Genomic DNA, 21,578 nt, shown 5'->3' with positions numbered 1-21,578 from the left:
GCACAGGAGAGAATAAAAAGTCTAGATTTGTAATCAATAATGAGGTGAACATGAGGAGCATAATGCGAGAAAAAGAAAGAAATTCTTGCTGGTGAAAAATGTTAGTAAGCTTCTAAGTGTGTGCAATTACCTTCGTCAGGCAAACTGACAGACCGAATTATCTCATCATCCATCCATGAGGGATCTGGTGGTGGTGACCTGGTCGAGGTAGAAGTGGAGGGTGGCTGGGGAGGAGGTTCCTAGATAACAAAAACAAAAGTTTCCTCAAAGTGTATTCCAGGGACTCTCTGGGTTCCTTTAGGGGGGACTACATTGAGCCCTTACAGGTCTGTAACTCTGACAGTAAGGGGAAACCTTGAAATTTTGAATTTTGAGAGCCTCTGGCCTAGATAATTCTATTATATCTGACATATAACACATAATATTTTGTGTCACTGAAAATCTGTTGTGTGTGCTTCATACAACTTACTTCTTTGATTTTGTCAATTATATATTTTTGGAACCTCTTCATTAGTAGGCTGGTTATCTTGCCTGACCTTGTATTCAACCACCGCTGTACAGAGGAGAACGCTTGATTGATTCTCTCCTTCTCAAGCTGATTGTAGTAGTCATCTGGCATATCTGTCAGTCTTGGGTACAGTCTGTACAAGTTCCACATTTCCAGGAATGTGGCGCTCTTAAACCCTTCCTGGCCGTAGATGCATCTATCGATATTGTGCAGAAGGGTACGTGCCACCTGTGGGAAGCTTTCTGCGTATTCTGCCAGATAGTTCTTGAGCCACTCCAGGTTTATGTTTCGTGTTGTTTGTGATTCTCTCCTGTGACTGTCCACAAGACTCTAAACATAGTATAATAAAGCTTTAACTATAGCATTAATAACGAATGACATTATTGCTGTGTTACCTTTGTGCACACATTTTGTTGAGAGATGATGATAACCATATCCTTGTATCTAGAAGTAATCGAATTAAAACACTAAAGCTGTAATTACAATTATTTGTATTTGAAATTAAATGTGCACTTACTACTGCATGTAGCCCACGTCGTTCTCGACAAGCCAGTGGAATGTGGGGTTCAAGTACTTTCCAAACGAAAGCACCATCTTTCCCAGGCATTGCTGGCGTGTTGGTGCTGGGATGCCTTCAGCATGTAGCAGTTGCACAGCATAGGGGATGGCTGTGGACTCCAGCAACAGCTCTGGCGGAGGTGTGGGGAAGGACTTTTTGTTTACCTTATACCTATAAGGCTTGCTGGCATTCGTAGATTGCAATATGGCCTGTTGGTGGCTCTCAGGTACATGTTTGTCCATCACCCGGATCACTGGCATTGCCATGATGTGTGACTTTCAATCTGCTTCCTTGCACGTACACAAACAAACAACACACACACACACACACACAAACACACACACACACACACACACACACACACACACACACACACACACACACACACACACACACACACACACACACACACACACACACACACACACACACACACACACATTTGTGAATGTGTTGGGGTCCGGGACCCCTAGGCCCAAGGGGGTCCTCAGACTTACTACAGCTGGTCTGTCAAGTCAGTGTGTGATGGGAACCTTCTTCTTTTCATTTTTATTCACATTAACCACTTGAACCCTAGCATCCCTGTTCTGAGGTGAATATTAGCCCGAAATAGCCGATCTACAAGCTCATTATGTATAGTTGGGAACCAAATGAACCCTTACAGATGAGTAAGAGTAAGTAAGAGTGTAAAATGAAACCAAATGGACCCTTTCATTTTACACTCTCAATAGTTAAATTAATGTTAAACATCTGAATTACTTACTTAAAAGTTTACTCAATTAGAGAAATGTTGAATAATTGTTATTTTGATGAGTGTTTGCCTGTTATCTCTCTACCACATCAATACAGCGTGGCTGGAATTGTGGACAAAGTCGTATCCAACATAGCCACGAAACATGACTGTCGACAGTCATGGCGCTACTTGTTCCTGTGTTTTGAAAATGTTACATTTACAACCAGTACATCTACATTAACGTTCGGATTTCTAATATAAAGTGCTGACCCCAAAGCGACAGATGTTACAAGTTAAAGCGCACGGGTCTAAATACCCGTATTTTCCGTATTGTTCAATAAAAAGCTTTTTAATCCGATCGCCGGCCATTTTCTTCGAATTCTCTCCATACGCTTTCAACTACACGCCCTATCGTTTGGGAGGTGTATTGCAGTCTGATACATTATTAAACAATACGGAATATACGGGTACTTAGACCCATGCGCTTTAACTTGTAACATCTGTGGCTTTAGGGTCAGCACTTCACATTTGAAATCTGAACGTTTATGTAGATGCACTGGTTGTAAATGTTCAGCGCCATGAGGCTTGTGTCAGACGAGCGTCATAAAGCAAAGCAAAGTTAGTTGTTTACCCAGGGTGTCGGACTAAGTACGAAGCTTGTTTCCAGCCGGACCCTGCATGGAAGCCTTGCTCAAGGGCTATTCAGCGGTGATTCATGATTGATGTGATGAATTGGGGAATCGAACTAGGGACCTTCCGGTATCAAGGCCGCCCCTCTAACCACTAGGCCACCGCTGCCACATGCGACAATAACATTATATTTGTTAATAAGTTTTAAGTCTGAAAGGCTAAATCTCAATAAATGGTGGTCCGTGGCTCTCTGCTGACTAAATAATGGTCGTTGTCGATATGAAAAGGTTTGAAAACCACTGAGACTGAGCATCGTAATTACGACAGTAGGCCTAGATTCACCCATATGGCTACTGTAGCCTACATGGCCTAATTTGTTCCCAAAATAATGCTTTGTGAATCATAGCCTAATTAAGACACGGTCTGTTCAGAAAATAACTAAGCCTATGCTTGAACCACAATGAAATTAAAACATGCAGTCAGACCACATATCAAATTATGCTTACCTGTGTTGGTAGTAACTCTTTATAAAGTAACAAGGTAACTAACTAAACGTGTTAACTAACTTGTTAATCTTTTCCAGTTCGGTAACGCCGTTTCAGTTACTGACATAAATTTTAATAAGCACAAGTGCACAACTCGCTACTTTATCTGAAAATCTCCGACAACTGAACTCTTTGGAATCTTACAGGTTCCCTATAAGTAGTCTGCAGGGGTGAAAGTGGGCCGGAACGGTCCGGAACGGCGTTCCGGTAAAAGATTCGGTCCCGGAACGCCGTTCCGTTAAGAAAAAGTCAAAGGCAGCTGTGAAAATCCCATATTAAATAACCTGCCAGGAGACCCATGGCCATGTTCAAGAATAAAACAATCTACTAACGTCAGATTAACATACAGGGCGTCACAACCATTCATTAATTTGTGCGTACGACGGGACACTCTCACAGATCCGTGATTTCCCCTGACTTCTTTTTTTTTTCTCCCCCCGTTCCGCATAAACTGTTGCTTTCGCGTGAAGTTAAGTAGTTTCAACTAGGCTACCTGGGTACTTCTACTTCCAGTAGTATGATTTCAAAATAAAACGTGTGTTGAATTGTAACAAAACAAGGATAGAGTTTTAAAAAAACTCTTATTCTGAAATGCACATCGTTTTGAAAGGAAACCAGATTTATTTTCTGGAGGCCACTTGACAGCTTTCTGCTCACGGAACACAGCTCCACACTAACGTGCATCGTCAAAAAATGTAAACACGGACGTGGGTCATGGGACATTATGGAATATAAATACTTTGTGGCAAAAGTTCGACATATTTACAACCATGATCTCTGAAACCAAGACAATGTGGGGCTATGGAACAAAAGTGTGTTTTCTTTCATCTTTTCAGAAGGTGAGTAATTCATCTTATCTAATGCTGATAGTGGTGGAAAGTAACTAAGTACATGTACTCAAATACTGTACTTCAGTATAATTTTAAGGTAATTTTACTTGACTGGAGTATTTCCAATTTGCAATATTTTTATTTCTATTCCAATACATCTCATAGGCAAATATTATACTTTTACTCCACCTCAATTATTTGAAAACTTTAGTTTAATACTACTAGTTACTTTGTGGATTTTAATTATTATGACAAAACATACATAAACCGCTTCAGCCCCATTTAAACTTTGGCTTTTTGAAAATGTACATATTGTACAGTATGGTCAAGTTGGGCAATATAGCTCTGTTTTCATCATGTGTATCAGGGGTGCAGCCATGGGTGGGCCCAGGGACAGGATTTATTTATGAGAACGAGAATTAAATAAAGTAACCCTAACCTAACCCTAACCCTAAACCTAAAACCGAAATAAAGTAAAGGAAAAAAAGTACCAAAACCCACCCAAACCCGCACATTTTTCGACCCGAAACCGCAAAAAAATCGCGCGCGCGCGCTTCGCGCGCGCGCACGGGACCCGTGTCAGTTCCGGCAAGAAATGTCAACCACTTTCACCACTGGTAGTCTGACCCCGAAATACCCCCCTCTGCTCAACACCGTGGATGGGGCAGGGGGAGGCGGGGGTGGGAGCAGGACGGGGGATGCTGTGACTGACTCTGTACTTTCAAAGTGCTGTTATCCTCTTCTCCTCAATTCGTACCTTTTCCTGTATCGTATTATAAAAGGCATTCTCGGTATTCTACGGATTTCTCTAGTCCCGACAGTCTGGGGCAAAACAATCGAGTAGAAAGGTAGACAGAACAGAAGTAGGTAAAACTAACTTGGTAATATGTAAATTAGCCATGCGCCAGCGTGTCTAGTGTTGCCATGTCCACTTATTATAAGCCACTTTGGTCAGTTTGACTAACCTGCCCTAGTGGCTTATTTTGGGCTTGTTTTCATAGACCTGGTTGCTTATTTCTCTCACAAAACCTGGCAACACTGTCTGCGTCTATAACGTTGAGTCTCTGTAGGGATACAGAATAGATTTGGTAACATTTATTCCAAACTGCAGAACATTTCCCCCCCAAAAATGTGCAAAAATAAATTTGTGAAAAAAGCTGATCTACAAGCTCACAATGCGTCTCACTGCAGCATGTTATGAGCTTGTAGACTAGGCTATTTTCACTACATTTGAAATTCAGAATGTATTTTTGCTAGTAATGTAGTGGAGTCAAACGTTTAATATTTAAGGTTTCGAGGCCAATAGGCTCGAAGCCTTATTACATCTGTAAGAGTTCATGATCTTCCGCCGGTTTTGCCAGTTCTGGCCTAACCGCGTGGTCACTTTTTATGAAATTCGGCAATATGGTAGAGGGCTATGCCAAACGGCGAAAACCCGAAACTCACAACCATTGGCCAAAGGGTGGCGCTGTAGCACTCAATTGAAAATGCCAACTTTGAACAGGTACAGCTCATGCCCTGTTTCACCTAGAGCCATGAAACTTCGATACACACATGCGTCTCCTCATGCCTAACAACTTTCACTGTTTGACTTTTGACCTCTGACCTTTAGATCTCCCACCATTTCGAATTCTATGAAAAGCAGTAAAAAGCAGTAAAAGTCCATAGCTTTCTGGGATCTTTGAGCAATCTGTACGAAACTGTCTACACATGAACTTTGGACCAATGCCGACAAACGTGAGCAAGCGGATTTTCCATAAGTGAAAACGTTAAGCTTTTATAAGCCAATGAAAATTGCAGCTTTTATGACAATTATTCATCTGCCCCTAACACATACATGCAGACTCACATTTGTTTGACACTTTGCAATATTGTAGAGGGTCCTTCCAAGTATCACTGAAACCAATCTTACTCCAATTGGTCAAAGGGGGGCGCTATAGCAATTTTTTGAAAATGCAAACTTTAAACAGGCAAAAGTCATGCCTCGTTTGGCCGACAGCCGTTAAACCTGCTTACACATGTGCCTTGACTCATGAGGAACACATGTATCACTTTGACCAGTAAGCTCTGCCCTTAGATTGTCTGCAATTTTGAGCAGTTTGAAAAACATTTAAATCCAGGATTTCTGAGCAATTTGCGTGAAACTGTGTCAAATACATGCTTGAGGCCCTTTTTCACAGGTTCAGGTGTGTTGGTTCAATAGCTTGATCGCTTAATCATCTGCCTTGAAACCATAGGGTAGCAGGTTCGAATCCCACCTCAGGTAGACTTCATTATAATTGCATTGCACACAACATGACTATATCAATGAATACATGTGCAATTGTTAAAGATGACGAGAAATGCATACTTGAAAGTAGTTATTTTCAATGTATGACGTACTTCATTCGCCCTTTTGTTTTGTTTTCTTGGATTCTCCCTTTTCACTGTCCAAGGCTGTGTATTGGATAGCTCCACCAGTAGAGTGTGAGTCTCATGTGCCAAAGGTCCCTGGTTCGAATCCCACTTATTACAGTTCACATTTAAATTACATTGTACAAAACATGACCCTGTTAATTCAGACATGTGCAATGTTTAGACAATAACACGAAATGCTTTTGAGAGTAGTTGTTTTTTATGTATGACATACTTTCTTGTGAAAATAGCCGATCTACAATCTCACACCTTTTTAGATAGCAACGCGTTGTGAGCTTGTAGATCGACTATTTTCCACTAGTTTCCATTCCGAAATATATTGAGCAGTTTGAAAAACATTTAAAACAAGGATTTCTGAGCAATTTGCGTGAAAGTGTGTCATGTGTGTGAACTCCCTTTTCACTAGTACAGGTCTGTTGGCCCAATGGCTTAATCATCTGCCTTGATACCGCAGAGTCGCTGGTTCAAATCCCACGTCATGCAGACTTCAACTCAATTGCATTGCACACAACATGATTGTATCAATGAATAAACATGCAATTGATAAATGAAATGCTTATTGAGAGTAGTTATTTTCAATGTATGATGTACTTCATTCCCTCTTTTGTTTTGTTTTGTTGGATTCTCCTTTTTCACTGACTAAGGCTGTGCATTGAATAGCTTGATCAATACACTGTTAGTCTCATGTGCCAGAGGTCCATGGTTCAAACCCCACTCGTCACAGTTTACATTTAAATTGCATTGTACAAAACATGACCCTGTTAATTCAGACATGTGCAATTTTTAAACAATAACATGAAATGCTTTTGAGAGTAGTTGTTTTTTATGTATGACATACTTTCTTGTGAAAATAGCTGATCTACAATCTCACAGCGGAAGAACCTATAGGACGGAAAACCCTATAGATATCAACAGACACCATCAGGGAGGCCATATCTTTAGCTCAATGAGAAGAGAGGCAGCCTGTGAATCCATAGGTCGCTGGCTCGATCCCTGTCCCCAACAATGCGTTGAGGTGATCATCATTTGGAATTCCCCCTATTCCCATGGATTGGATCCACCCCTCTCACCTGCTCTCACTCATCACCAATCACACCTGCCACATGCACAGTACAATTTTTAGGTACTTTTACTTTACTGCTCTACTCTACTACAATTACAGCAGATGACAGCTTTAGTTACTTGTTACTTTGCAGATGTAATTATTAATACAACACCTACAGTAACCACATACAGCCGATCTACAATGTGACGCGTTATGAGCTTGTATGTATATAATAAGCAACCCATGCTGTATGATAACTTACCACATATGAAATCCAATTCTGTCTATCCAATGGCTCAGTCTGTACTGTGGCCATAGCTGAGTGGTTAGTGAGCCCACCTAGGGAGCCAGAGGCCCTGGTTGCCCCAGGTACGATTCCAGGCCAGGCCAGCAAATGTGTCGATGAAATGAAATTTGTCCCTGAGCAAGACTCTTAACCCCTAATTGCTCACAGGCCCTCATTGGAAACAAGACCGCAAGGACTTTCATGAACGGACCTGGAATTATCCTTATCCTTTACACTGTCTACCCACAAGTCTATAGGTCCCTGGTTCAAACCCCAATTTAACCGGTCCAAATATAATTTACTGAACAAAAATCATGACTTTGTTAATTAATGCATGTTCACTTCTTCTCTCTCGCTCTCTCTCTTACTGCCTCTCTTCTCTCTCTCTCTCTCTCTCTCTCTCTCTCTCTCTCTCTCTCTCTCTCTGCCTCTCTCTCTCTCTCTCTCTCTCTCTCTCTCTCTCTCTCTCTCTCTCTCTCTCTCTCTCTCTCTCTCTCTCTCTCTCTCTCTTTCTCTCTCTCACTCTGTCACTGTCTGTCTGTCTGCCAGTCTGCCACTCTGTCACTGTCTGTCTGTCTGCCAGTCTGCCACTCTGTCACTGTCTGCCAGTCTGCCACTCTGTCAGAGTCTGTCTGTCTGCCAGTCTGCCACTCTGTCACAGTCTGCCAGTCTGCCACTCTGCCACTCTGTCAAAGTCTGCCAGTCTGCCACTCTGTCACAGTCTGCCAGTCTGCCAGTCTGCCACTCTGTCACTCTGTCACTGTCTGTCTGTCTGCCAGTCTGCCAGTCTGCCACAGTCTGTCTGTCTGCCAGTCTGCCACAGTCTGTCACAGTCTGCCAGTCTGCCACTCTGTCACAGTCTGCCAGTCTGCCACTCTGTCACAGTCTGCCAGTCTGCCATTATTCTCGAAACCACTCATTGCTGCTTGCAGCTATATTTCCATTTGAAATGTAATGGAGTGAAAGTCATGTGCTTGCAAAGAAGACATTCCTGACTGTAGGTGTTATGGAACATTTCCTCCATAAAGAATGAAAAGTAGATACTAATATACATTGTAGAACATGTATTCAATACAAAAGATGACAATAATAGGACTAATTCCTATGTAATACAAACATGAGAAATATAACAATGAGACAATATGAGTAAAAAGGAAGATTGCACAGAAGTTACATAGGGCTTGGGGAATCTTCTTAACAAAGATGGAAGAAGGAAAGGTGGACAGGGTCAAAATATGTGTTCTCAGCACTTGAGTATGAAAGGTCAATTCGGCCTGACTATGAAATGTGCTGCTCCACACTCAGTGACTGAGAGTGGCGACACTACCCTGACCAACTATGAACATAATTAACAAAGATAAAGTCCTGCTGAAGCATGGATCCCGCAGGAATCCCCCCTGAAAGCCTTCTTCTGGTCACCTCAGGAGGGCCAGCTGAGATGTTTGAGGACAATCTTATCTATTCTGATGGGGATGTGTGGGACTGGACAATCTGTCTGGGAAAATACATGAAAGAAACACACACATTAAAACTATATATTAAACTCAAGAGTAAATGTGCAGCATACCAACATACAGTATAAGTGTACACAGGGTATCTGTGTACACTTATACTGTATGTTGGGGGGGCACTATAAAGCCACTATAAAGCCCACTATAACGCACGCCTACATCAGCTATTTGAAATAGCCTATCTACAAGCTCACAACAGGTGGTTAAATGTCTGAAAATACCCATGAACATGAATGCAACATATCAATAGAAAACATCATGTGTAAACAAGCAAACAAAAAACATGAATTAAGGAAACACTGATGATAGTGAATCTGAAAGACATTTTGTGGTAGCGTCCTTGCATATCTCTCTCTCTCTCTCAGATAAGGGGTCCTTGGCCTGAAAAATACCTTAAGTTATTTCAGACCATCATTTACTCTTTCTTTTTTTAAACAACACTGAGGTGCCCACACTTCTCAGGGGGCCACTCTTCCTGTTACTGTTGGTCAGTTGTTCTCAACCAGTGGTCCTTGAGGGGGTTCCAGGTGGTCCCCAGCTAAATGATGGATAGTTGGGAACGAAATTAAACCTCACAGCTGAGTAACTCTTGAGAGTATAAAATGAAACCAAATGGACCCTTTCATTTTACAGTTAAATTATTGCCGGAGACAATAATATGAACGCAAAGTATCCTCTGTCACAGTGGTTCTCAAACCTTTTCATTTCAAGGACCCCTATTTGAACATTTTCTACCTCTGGGACAGCAATCTATACTTTAAAATCCTAACTCTAAGAGTGTATAAATGGAACCAAATGGACCTGTGAGTGTCTACCTTGACCAACTATGAACATAATTAACAAAGATAAAGTCCTGCTGAAGCACATGGATCCCACAGGAAGCCCCCCTGAAAGCCTTCTTCTGGTCACCCCAGGAGGGCCAGCTGAGATGTTTGAGGACAATCTTATCTATTCTGATGGGGAGGTGTGGGACTGGACAATCTGTCTGGGAAAATACATGAAAGAAACACACACATTAAAGAAACACTTTCTGCCTGTCTCTGTCAATCCAAAGCCAATAGTCCTGCACATCATTTAATATCTCAAATAATATGAACACACACCAGGAGATATCACAGTAAGAGCTGGATTTCCACTGCAGCTTTAGCACCACACTGTCATGTTAAATAACTGTACTGATGAACTGTACTGGGGTCCCCAGAAAAATGTGTTCATATCTATAGCATCAAAATCAGCAAGCAATATCTCAAATAATATGAATGCATAGTATGCCCTATCACAGTGGTTGTCAAACCTTTTAATTTCAAGGACCCCTATTTGAACATTTTCTACCCCTGGGACAGCAATCTATACTGTAAAATCCTAACTCTAAGAGTGTATAAATGGAACCAAATGAACCTGTGAGGGTCCATTTGGTTCCATTTGGACACCCTCTGTTTGAGAACCACTGCCCTATCATATTATTAAAATAACTGTACTGATGAACTGTACTGGGGTCCCCAGAAAAATAGACATAATAGACATAAATAAACAGCTCAGATACAGTGATTAGAATCAACATCTACAACAATACAATACATTGTCTGAAACAGTCAATCACTAATTTGATTTCTCCTCATTTAGCATTTGGGTTGTATAAAATCATGCATGTTACACTGAGCAGTTTACAAACCCACACACCCCAGATGGAGGTAAACATGTGTTGACCAACACACCTTGACCCATGACCACAAAACATTAAACTGTCATGTTAAATAACAGTACAAAAACGGAGCTAGAGCTCTTTCCCTCAAACTGCTATATAATAAACAAAGCTAAACATATTTTAAATAATATGAAATATAACATCGAGGCTTTAATGGTGATCAGTGATGTTCTATGAATAATGATATGTGTGTCTATCATGGACTGTTTGTTAGTTTTAAGCAGCTCTCAGCCCACTATAAACACTACTACACTACACTACTATCAGCTATTTGCCCAAGCTGCAGGTTATAGGCAGCCCAGTACACACTTATAACATCACAGATTGATCTAATAATGAATCCACTGTGTTCAGCAACTCACCAGGTTATCTGAGCATACATTTGTTTGCTTTACCATGTTATGAACTGTCCCATAGAGCCTTTAAACCCCTCTTTAAATGGTCACCAGACATGTCAACCCAAGACAGCTCGACCCGGACCGGTCGACCCGCTTTCGACCCGCTTGGACCCGACAACTCGACCCAAATTCGACCCGGACCGAGAGAGAGAGAGAGAGAGAGAGAGAGAGAGAGAGAGAGAGAGAGAGAGAGACATAATAATAATAATATGTACATTGATTTACCAAACAATTATTATTTGTCTGTCAGGGTGAAACAAGCCCAAAGGCTTTCAAGCAAGCACAGCCATTGAGATAGACACCTCCTTACCTCAAGCCCTATTGTCTTCTTGATGTGATAAGGCTTTCAAGCACAGCGATTAGACACCTCCTTACCTCAGCTCTAAATCCTTACAGTGTGTCTATTATCAATTGGTTCAGCCTGGCGATCCTCAATCTGTGTTGTCTGACAATTATTCTTGCACTCACTTTATTCTCCCCTTTTCAGGTAAAGTGCAAAGTTGCCATGTTATAATAAGTTTCTATGAATGCTTTAGCTTCAAGACTGTATTGGTGTGGGGCTGTGTTGGTGTTTTTGTTGCACTCGTTACAAAGCTAATGGAGGCTAATGGAAGCTAAAGGGAGCCACCCAGAGGACGTTTACAGAACATCATAAAGTGACGTTCAGTCTACACATTAACATCAGTTTTTCTGTCATTCATTCCAACATTATGAATGAAGGTATAACATACAAACTTTCATCTGAAACACTGTGTATGAGCTCTGAACATCAAATGGTGTATACATTTTAAGTTCAGACAGTTTAATTATAAAAATATACTACTATTTTTGACCTTTTTTTCAATCATTGAAATTGTTTTGATAGTATGACTGAAATAGTGCACAAAGACTCAATCATTGAAATTGTTTCACACTGCCCTGTTTTGTCAAATAAAATAACAGTTACTTTAATTCATTTCACCTCTTGTGTTGTGTTTAATGATGGCAACTAGTGTAGATCTGCTACTTTCAAATGATTTTAGAGGAGAGGAGGACAAAACAGACACAATAAGGCATACATTATTATTTCATTTAGAAAAGAAGGTTTACAAAAACACTTCTTAAAAAAAAGTATGCAACTGGGGGAGCATGCTTACAATAATTACTCTTAAATATACTATAAATATACTCAGGACCTCCCTCACCGTCACCTTGTACCTTGTACTCTACTACCCTCTAGGGGTTACACAGAGCTACTACTTCAGACAACCAGACCCGGTCGATTTGGGTCCAGCTGTCTCAAATTCGCGGCTGGTCGAGCTGTCTTGGGTTGACATGTCTGGTGGCCCTTTAAATAGACGCGCTACATTTTGTTAGCATCTCCTCCTTTCAACAAATAAGACCCTTCAACTAAGCTAAATATATTTAAAATCATATTCAATAAAAAAAATTAGGTCTTCCTTAGGGACTAAGGGGTATATAATGATCAATGATTATGTCCTATCTCACCACTCAAACAGAGAGCGTCTCCTTTCAAACCCCAATGGTTCTATTGAGCCCCCCGCCCACAGGAGTGGCCCAATTCTCTCACAACTTGCTACAAAAATCGCTCATGCAAAACTATATAACCTCCTACCTTTCATTTTCCACCTTCACATGTGTCTCCTTCTCTAATAATCAAAAAGTGCTATATATTTCATCTCGCAATTTACTTCCGGATGGTTCGTTTTGCACCTTTTTCGCCACATCGGTCACGGGAAAGAAATAAGCGCTGCCGTGGTCTATGGAAACGAGCCCAAAAGTGCACCCAAATAAGCCCAAAATCGCTTATACAAACAGTCAGACCTGGCAACGCAGCCTACGCCAATCATGTGTGAGAGATCTACAAGCTATGGGACAGACACGCCATGTGCCATACACCGTATCTTAGCAACAACAACAGCGCTCACTCTCATTGGTCGTGTCATGCCAGGATCAGTTTCCAGACAATGGCATCGCAGAGAGAGTTTGCTGTAGCCATCAGAGTCAGTCGCAGCAACGACGGACAGGGAGCTGTTATAGCTGGCATGTAGCTAACGCTAACGTCGCTGTCATGCCTGCAGCGGCCTTGCAATCACTTTGTCAACAATGCACGTTCGTGTGGCGAATGTTATTATTGCTGCTCAGTCAGTCCATTGCGGATAGTGTATGTTGTGGGCTTCTGGAGAACAGTGTAGCTCCACACTAACTCCAGTAACTAACGTAATGGCAGGACCGCCCGTGCACCGCACGTTTAGGCAATGTAGTAAGTAATTTCAGGTAATTTCGGTCCGATTAGGGCACTGGTTATCAACCTTTTCAGCCCCCCCCCCAAATAATCATATTTGAACTGGGGACCCCCCCATTTTGTTTGACTCCGTTCCACAAGTCAATATTGTGAAAATAGCAGATCTACAAGCTCTCACGTTGAGAGGCGTTGTACGCTTGTAGATCGGCTATTTTCAACATGTTTGCCTCTTTCTTAAATTATTTGCCAATGTGGCCAATGTTTCATAGTATAGTTTGTTGACTACTTTTGTTGCATACATGGCCTTTTCCTTTACTTTCGTTTTCTATATTGTCTCCGCCAGGCCGAAAGGCATGGCGCAAGAGTATGTTTTACCCCCTGTCCGTCCGTCTGTGGATAGCTAATCTCTCGCATCGTTGGCTTGATCGCAGCGAAACTGTGCACACACACTCCCTGGATGCCAATTCAGAACCTCTGCCCCATTTCTTTCACATGGCCCAGTGTTATAGTGCCACCAGGAGGCCGCTTTTTGCAAAACACATTTTTTCACAGTACTCCTACATATTTTGTCCAAACATCACGCAAATCGGTACACAGCATCTCCATAGTCATTTTAAAAAATGGCTCTTTCAGATGTTTCATATTCCATCCTGATTGGCTCAAAATGGCTTCCAAAGTCTGCAGGACTGCTCCGTTTGGACCAAAATGCCTCAAATTATGAACACAGCATGCACTTTCCGTGCACCTTTGCACCCACATTCCCACTATGCCTAGGAAGAAATTTCACTTCATATTTTTCTAATCAGCCTCATGGTGGTGCTATAACAGCCCCATTTGTGTTTTCACCTATAACTGCACCAATCTGTGCAAAACTTTGTATGTGCACTCTCTAGAGGTCAAGGAAAAACCTTTGCCCTGCTTTTTTCACATCTACCTTTTATAGCGCCACCAGGAGGCCCACTTATGTACAACATATTTCTTTACATTTCTCCTTCCCATTTCATCTAAATGTCACGCAAATCGGTACACATGATCTCTATAGTCATGTGATCAAGACGGATCTGTTTACTTTTTCATATTCCATCCCGATTGGCTAAGATTCTCATCTAAAGTTTGCAGGAGTGGCCCGTTTAGAACAAAATGCCGCAAATCATGAATGCAGCATCCGATTGTGGTCAACTTCGCACGCACATTCACACTATGTTGAGGAACAACTGCTACCATTTTAACATTGGCCTGTGGGGGGTCCCCACCGACAGGTTGAGAACCACTGTATTAGGGGAGAGTCAGTGAGAGCTGGATAAACAAGGTAAAATAATAATAATAATAATAATACATCAGACTTATATAGCGCTTTTCTGGTACCCAAAGTCGCTTTACAAAACAGCTTAAAAACAATTTTATTAGGAGCAAAAGAAAACAAAAGAAAAGAAAACATTAAAAGGCTAAAACAAAAGGCTAAGGCTTGTCATAGAGGACGAAAGTGAGGTTTGGTTAGGTCTGGGCAGGGAAGGCGAGTCTAAAGAGGTGGGTTTTGAGGGAGGCTTTGAAAACGGCAAGAGTGGGGGCAGCTTTGATGTGGGATGGGAGTGGATTCCAAAGGGTGGGGGCCGCAACTGAAAATGCCCTGTCACCCCAGGTGCGTTTTTTTATTTTTTTGGGGAAGTCCAGGAGGTTTGCGTCGCCAGACCTGAGGGAGCGGGAGGGTGCGTGGCGTTGGAGGAGGGCAGAGAGGTAGCAGGGGGCCAGGTTATTGAGGGCTTTGTAGGTGGTGATGAGTATTTTGAAGTCTATTCTGTGTTTTACTGGGAGCCAATGAAGGTCATGGAGTACTGGGGTGATGTGGTCTCTGGATCTGGTTCTGGTGAGGAGGCGGGCAGCAGAGTTTTGGACATATTGGAGTTTTTTTATATTTTTTGCAGTGGCACCGTAGAGGAGACTATTGCAGTAGTCGAGTCTGGAAGTGATGAATGCGTGGATGAGTGTTTCTGCAGCAGTTTGGGATAGAGTGGGACGGAGGCGGGCGATATTTCTGAGGTGGTAGAAGGCTGTTTTTGTGATGTGATTGACGTGGGATTGGAATGAGAGGGTGGGATCCAGGATGACACCAAATGTGTCAAAAGGGGTTTGTACGGCTGGGAGAGGAGATACTGTGTCTTTTGGACAAACAGCAGCGTGGTGCTGATGTTTGTTGTGTGAAGCAGCTTAATGTCAGAGTGTTTGTGTTGGAGCGCCTCAGTGCGGCTGCAGAGTTCATGTGCAACCTCTTCCAGAGAGAGATAGAGACACTAGAAACTCTGCTGGAGAAAAAAACAACACTGCTGGGCATTGACTTTCATATGGACATTGATCTACACACTGCAGGTATGTCTGTTACACACACAACATCAAACTACACACTACAGGAATGATGCAGCGTTTGCATTCCAGCCAGCATGCCAGCGTAGTTCCCATATGGTTTCAAGGTGGGCTAAACCATATGGACCCCATGTCAGCAATGTCAGCGGGATCCACTTCAGTCCCAACTGGGATGCCCTTGTGGGACATACGTGTGTTCTACCTGGGCCTTAGGTGGGCCCCACCTAGGCTATTCTATGTGGGGCCGAGGTGGGTCTTAACTGCGATGCCCATGCGGGCTATAAGTAGCTTCTACCTGGCCCTTACGTGGGCCCCAACTAGCCACGTTTATGTGGGACCAAGCCGGGTCCTAACTGGGTTTGCCCATGCAGTGCCCATCACTCCAAATGTTGTGACGTCAGGGCTCTCAATACTGCACATTGGTGGAGGAGGAGGGGCCGCAGGGCAACCGCACACATCGCTGAACCAATGGTAGCCCACGGATGTTTCCTCTGCTCTGGAGATTTACAATCTGCCCCTCTATGCCACATATCATCCGCGCTACAGGGTCTTCACTGACCGAGCCACGGCCCCACTGGCCCTCATGACGCTACGCCACTTATATGCGCTGCCAAGTGGCCGCGGGCGCTACGTGGGCGTGGCCGCGGGCTAGACGCTCGCCCCCGCATAGCGGGGGCGAGCTTCTAGTTAGCACAATTGGAGCCATTAAACGTCTGTTTACAAGGCACCTTACCTGTCTGCTGCTGCTGTCTGACATATGCTCTCATCAATGTTTGCAGCCAGGTCTGCTTTATTATGTCCCCCAAGATTTATTTGAAAATAGCAGATCTACAAGCTCACAATCCGTCACGATGTGACACGTTGTGTGCTATTTTCAAATTGACTATGTATACAGTAGGTTTAAAATGGCTCACACCCAGTCACTCGTTTCTCTCACAGAACCTGGCAACGACAGGGCTGTGACAGGAGTCTGTGACAGAGATGTAAAAATCCACGGCTTGATGTCATCAAAAGCATATAAAACATCAAATGCAAACCTTATTGGGTCCCAACCAGCACAAAGAGACCAGCCGTGGGGCTCCTGTGGCCCATATAGTCCCTTCTTTTGGGTTTTGTTTTCCCAGACCAGGTCGCTCGATTCTCTCCCACAGTCTGGCAACGCTGGCTGGGAGAGAGACGTCCAAATCCAGGCCTTAACGTCATCAAAAACATATAAAACATAAAATCGAAATGTTATTGGGTCCCAACCAGCACCAAGGGACCATCATTGTTTGGTGGTGGGGGTCTATAATGAATTAAAAAGCATAGAGTGCTCCTGTCCATCTAAATGTAAACAAAGATGGCTGCCGTTGAGAAACTCAGAGAGAGTGAAGGGGGCGGGGACAGGCAAACGAGAGAAGTTTTCAGGAGTGTGGGGGCCTCTGGAGACTGGAGAGTGAATGGAGGTCTATGAGGTGGGCGACTGGAGACAAGGGGGCCCCCCCCCCGACGCCTGGAGACCGACTGGAGACATGGCTGGAGACTGTCTCCAGTCACTTTGCACCTCTGTAGACTCAAGCCCTATACTGCCTCCCCCTGGCCAGCCGGGGCGCCTGATGGAGGGGAAAGGAACTGGTTGGAATAACGTGTTCCTTCCACACGATACGTCCAACCAGGGAAACTCTCCCCTGTCAGGTGACAAGAAGGTCAGTTCGCTCTCATGCAATGAAGGAGGCATGAGCTCGGCCCTGACCTCCCTAGTTTGGCAGAGGGAAGGTAGTGCCCAGGATTACATAGACAATTGGCACTGGGTGTAATAAATGGGGTTACAAAATCGTGGGATAAAAATTTAGAACAAAAAAAAAATCTTTAAATAGCAGATCTACAAGCTCACAATGCGTCGCATTGTGAGCTTGTAGATCGGCTATTTTCCAATTGGCGAAATGTATATAGGGCTGAAGTGGTTACTGTATGTTTTGTAATAATAATTTAAATCTACAAAGTAACTAGTAACTAAGGTTTTCAAATAATTGTAGTGGAGTAAAAGTACAATATTTGCCTCTGAGATGTAGTGGAGTAGAAGTAAAAGTACTGAAAATTGGAAATACTCAGGTAAAGTAAAAAAAATACCTCAAAATGATACTTAAGTACAGTACTTGAGTAAATGCACTTAGTTACTTTCCACCACTGCTTTTATAATAGATTTATTGTGGTATATGTCTCATTTCCTGTGTAGACACAGACACTCCAGGGCGGTGTTTTCTGAAGAGGACAGTGGACGTGCTGCAGATGCAGTTTGAATGCTGTGGGAACAGCGGCTATAAGGACTGGCTGTCTATCCAGTGGATCAGCAGCAGATACCTGGACCTGAGCGACAACCAGGTCCAAGAGTAAGTTCTCCTTCTCCTAGACTCTACCAGTGGTGGAAAAAGTACTCAAATGTTTTACTTAAGTAAAAGTACCAAAGTATTGGTATCAAAATGTACTTAACCCATTTAGACCCGAGGCCGATTCTAAAAACGCCTTCTAAATCCTGATCTAAGTTTTCTGAAAAACCTCAAATATTTATTCAAAAATTACAACAGATGTATGTTATACTGTACATAGCAACAGGAACCCCGTCCTGAAAGGATAGTTACAAAAAGGGGTTCCCGCTCAAAATGGGTTAAAGTACCAAAAGTAAAAGTACCATAATTTTTGAAAATAGCAGAGCTTGCAGATTGGCTATTTTCAAATAGCCTAGGTATAAAATAGGGCTCAAGTGGTTAATGTATGTTTTATATCATTACGATTTATATCTGCAAAGTTACTAGTAACTAAAGTTTTCAAATAATTCTAGTGGAGTAAAAGTACAATATTTGCCTCTGAGATGTAGTGGAGTTGAAAATTGTGGGAAATTGTGTAGTGGAGATTGTACTTAAGTACAATACTTGAGTAAATGTACTAAGTTACTTTTCACCACTGGACTCTGAGTTACAACTCAGGTGAACCCTTTTTTTCTCGTTTACACCAAACTCTTTACCAAAAATAGAAACTACTAAATAGGGCTTAAAGGGGTATTTCACTTTAAAACACATCTGGGATCAGTTTAACGTCTCTTCAGGCTTTTGTGAGCATCCCACAGGTTTTAGGTTGCTCGGTTTAATATAGCCTATACAGTAGATATTTATAGATATTATTTTCATTTGATCAGACGCCCCCCTCCTATAGAAACCCACTGAATTTCAAACTCCATGTTATCCATGTTTTGTGCTATGAATTCACATTAATTCAAACGGCTGATTGTGTTATGAGCAATGTAAATATTTTTTGGAAACAAGATTGAATCTTTACCGCAAATAAAATCATCAACTTATACGAATAAGGCATTCACCAAAATAGAAGTTTGATGTGAAATAATCGTGACACATTTTTGCACTGTTTATTTGTCTCTCTGCCTGGCAACACCAGGTTGCCAGGTTCGGAGAGAAACAAGCAACGAGCGTTAGCTCGTTCTGTTATTAGCGGTTAGCTTGTCGGGACTTTCAGCGCCTGTAAGGGTATCATGGGACTCCACAATGAGTGCTAGGAGAAAAAAAACAGACTTTGCATTTGTTAAAATAGGCGAATTTGGGCTATCCACGCGCCTCCTATTATGCCAACGGTGGGGGTCGACAGGGGGATCTGTGGAGTAACTCAATGGGCATTTCTACGTTGGTGAGTGATTTGCCACACATCAAAGATAACACTTAAAATGCCCGGATGTCTCCTTTAAGGTCATTACACACCGGCGATAATGCGAATATCGCCGGTATTATAATTAAAAGACGCTTTTTCGCTTCGCTTTTTCGCTCCATGGAAGCTTGCATTGACTTAGTAAGGTTTTTAAAAAAAACGTATTATTCGCATGAAAAAAATCGCCCCCGGTGTGTAAGGAGCTTTAGACTCATTGAAAACACACGTCCCTGCTTCTGGTGACCGATATTGTCATTCTAATGAATGTTAGACTCATTGAAAACACACGTCCATACTTCTGGTGACCGATATCGTCCTAATGAATAACGTCAGTAGCCTACTTTATTTTGTCTTTTTCGTCAATAAAAATAAAAAGGTTGCTTACAAATTGTGAGCTTGTAAATTGGCTATGTAGTATAGGGCTATAGGGATATGTAAATTGGCTAATAGTATAGGGCTTAAGCAAGAACAATTAAAGTACAATTTGTGAACGACTTTTGTTCTTTCTAGTGAAATTAAAAATGCTTCTCTTGTCTGCCTGCCTGCCTGCCTGCCTGCCTGCCTGCCTGCCTGCCTGTCTGTCTGTCTGTCCAGTCGCCTCCATAGCAACGTGGCGGGTCAGTACTTGACAGACGGTGTTCCGTTCAGCTGCTGCAGCACCTACTCGCCCCGCCCCTGCATCCAGCAGCACATCACCAATAACTCCGCCCACTATAACTACCACCACCAATCAGAGCAGCTGAACCTGTGGCGGCGGGGCTGTCGGCAAGTGCTGCTGGATCACTACACTGGCATCATGCAGTCCATCGGCTTCATTGTCTCCATCATTTGGCTGTTTGAGGTACTGCAGATGTAGTTACAATAATAGCAATGTAACTGTACTCATCAAGGTTATTACATTTTTCATTAGTTTTAATTTGTATTTTGGTTTTGACTTTTTGTGGTCAATTTCAGTTTAGTTTTGATACATCTTTAAGGTGGTTTTGCTGGTTTAGTTGTTATATTATAACTAAAACTAACAAAATGATAAAAACTAGAATATTTACTCAAATAGAGAAAAGAAATGGACTAAATAAAAGAAAAAAGAAAAATAACAAACCAAAGCTGTATTTTAAACATACAGTTGAAAAGCAAACTAAAACCATCAGACAAAATACCCATAGTTTTAGTCTTTGTCAATATTGGATACATAATATTCTTTAGGGTGGATATGACATTTTATTTCCTGTCAGTTTTAACAACTGAAGCCCTTGGTGTAAAAAAAATATGACTTTTTTTAAATCAACACATAAAATCAATCAATCAATCAATCAATCAAACAAACAACCCTGCCGTGCGGAAAACATACATTAGGCATTACCAGCTTTTTTTTTACATTTTTAGTAAGCAGATCTAAAATGAAGCAATGCGATGTTGTGTGTTTGGTTCTGTCACCAGCTCTTGGTCCTGACAGGTGTGCGCTACCTGCAGACCGCAATGGAGAACGTGGTGCGTCTGGGAGACCCGGACTCTCAGTCAGACGGCTGGATCCTGGAGAACAGCCTGGCGGAGACGGCCCGTTCCAACTTCAACATCATCAAGAACCTGGGCAAGTGTTACCAGGTGGACGAGGACCCCAACATTAATGTCCCCAACCCGGGGCCGTCCCCGCAGGAAGTGCCTTCCAGACAGCAACCTGTCTGATGACCAGGTTGCTCACGGGTTCGATTCCCCCATGGATACAGAGGGTTGATGCTGGGAGCAGAGGCAGTTGGACCTCAGCAGATTGACCAATTATTTGTAGACGTACAGTATCTGGTCCATCTTGATCACCTGACTATAGAGATAATGTGTACCGATTTGCGTGATGTTTGGACAAAATCTCTAGGAGTAATATGAAAAAAAAAGTTTTGCAAAGATTGGCCTCTTGGTGGCGGTATAATAGGGCAATGTCAAAAGGGTGGCATTTGTTCCTCAACGTAGTGCGAATGTGCGTGCAAAGTTTCACCGCAACCGGACACTGTGTTCATGATTTGAGGCATTTTGTTAAAAAACGGGCCACTTCTGCAAACTTTAGATGTCAATCTTAGCCAAGTGACATTTGGATACAATCTGAAGGAGTAATATAAAAGAAATGT

At 42.4% G+C, this 21,578-nt stretch overlaps 1 protein-coding gene across 1 annotated transcript in view; it reads left to right on the top strand.

Annotated features, from left to right (window-relative positions):
* The window catches only part of LOC311062481 (photoreceptor outer segment membrane glycoprotein 2-like), a gene marked incomplete at both ends in the record, with an annotated part of 41,813 nt that extends 20,669 nt beyond the window's left edge, over nucleotides 1–21,144 (top strand). Inside the window, 3 exons of the mRNA XM_084081537.1 lie at nucleotides 17,984–18,137; nucleotides 20,056–20,302; nucleotides 20,899–21,144. Coding sequence (XP_083937663.1) covers nucleotides 17,984–18,137; nucleotides 20,056–20,302; nucleotides 20,899–21,144 — 647 coding nt within the window. The remainder of the gene's footprint in view (nucleotides 1–17,983; nucleotides 18,138–20,055; nucleotides 20,303–20,898) is intronic.
* Nucleotides 21,145–21,578: the final 434 nt, after the last annotated feature.

The sequence above is a fragment of the Gymnoscopelus microlampas genome (assembly GCF_963454915.1).
Source record: "Gymnoscopelus microlampas genome assembly, chromosome: 16".
NCBI lineage: Eukaryota > Metazoa > Chordata > Actinopteri > Myctophiformes > Myctophidae > Gymnoscopelus > Gymnoscopelus microlampas.
This window is presented reverse-complemented; position numbering and strand designations above follow the sequence as displayed.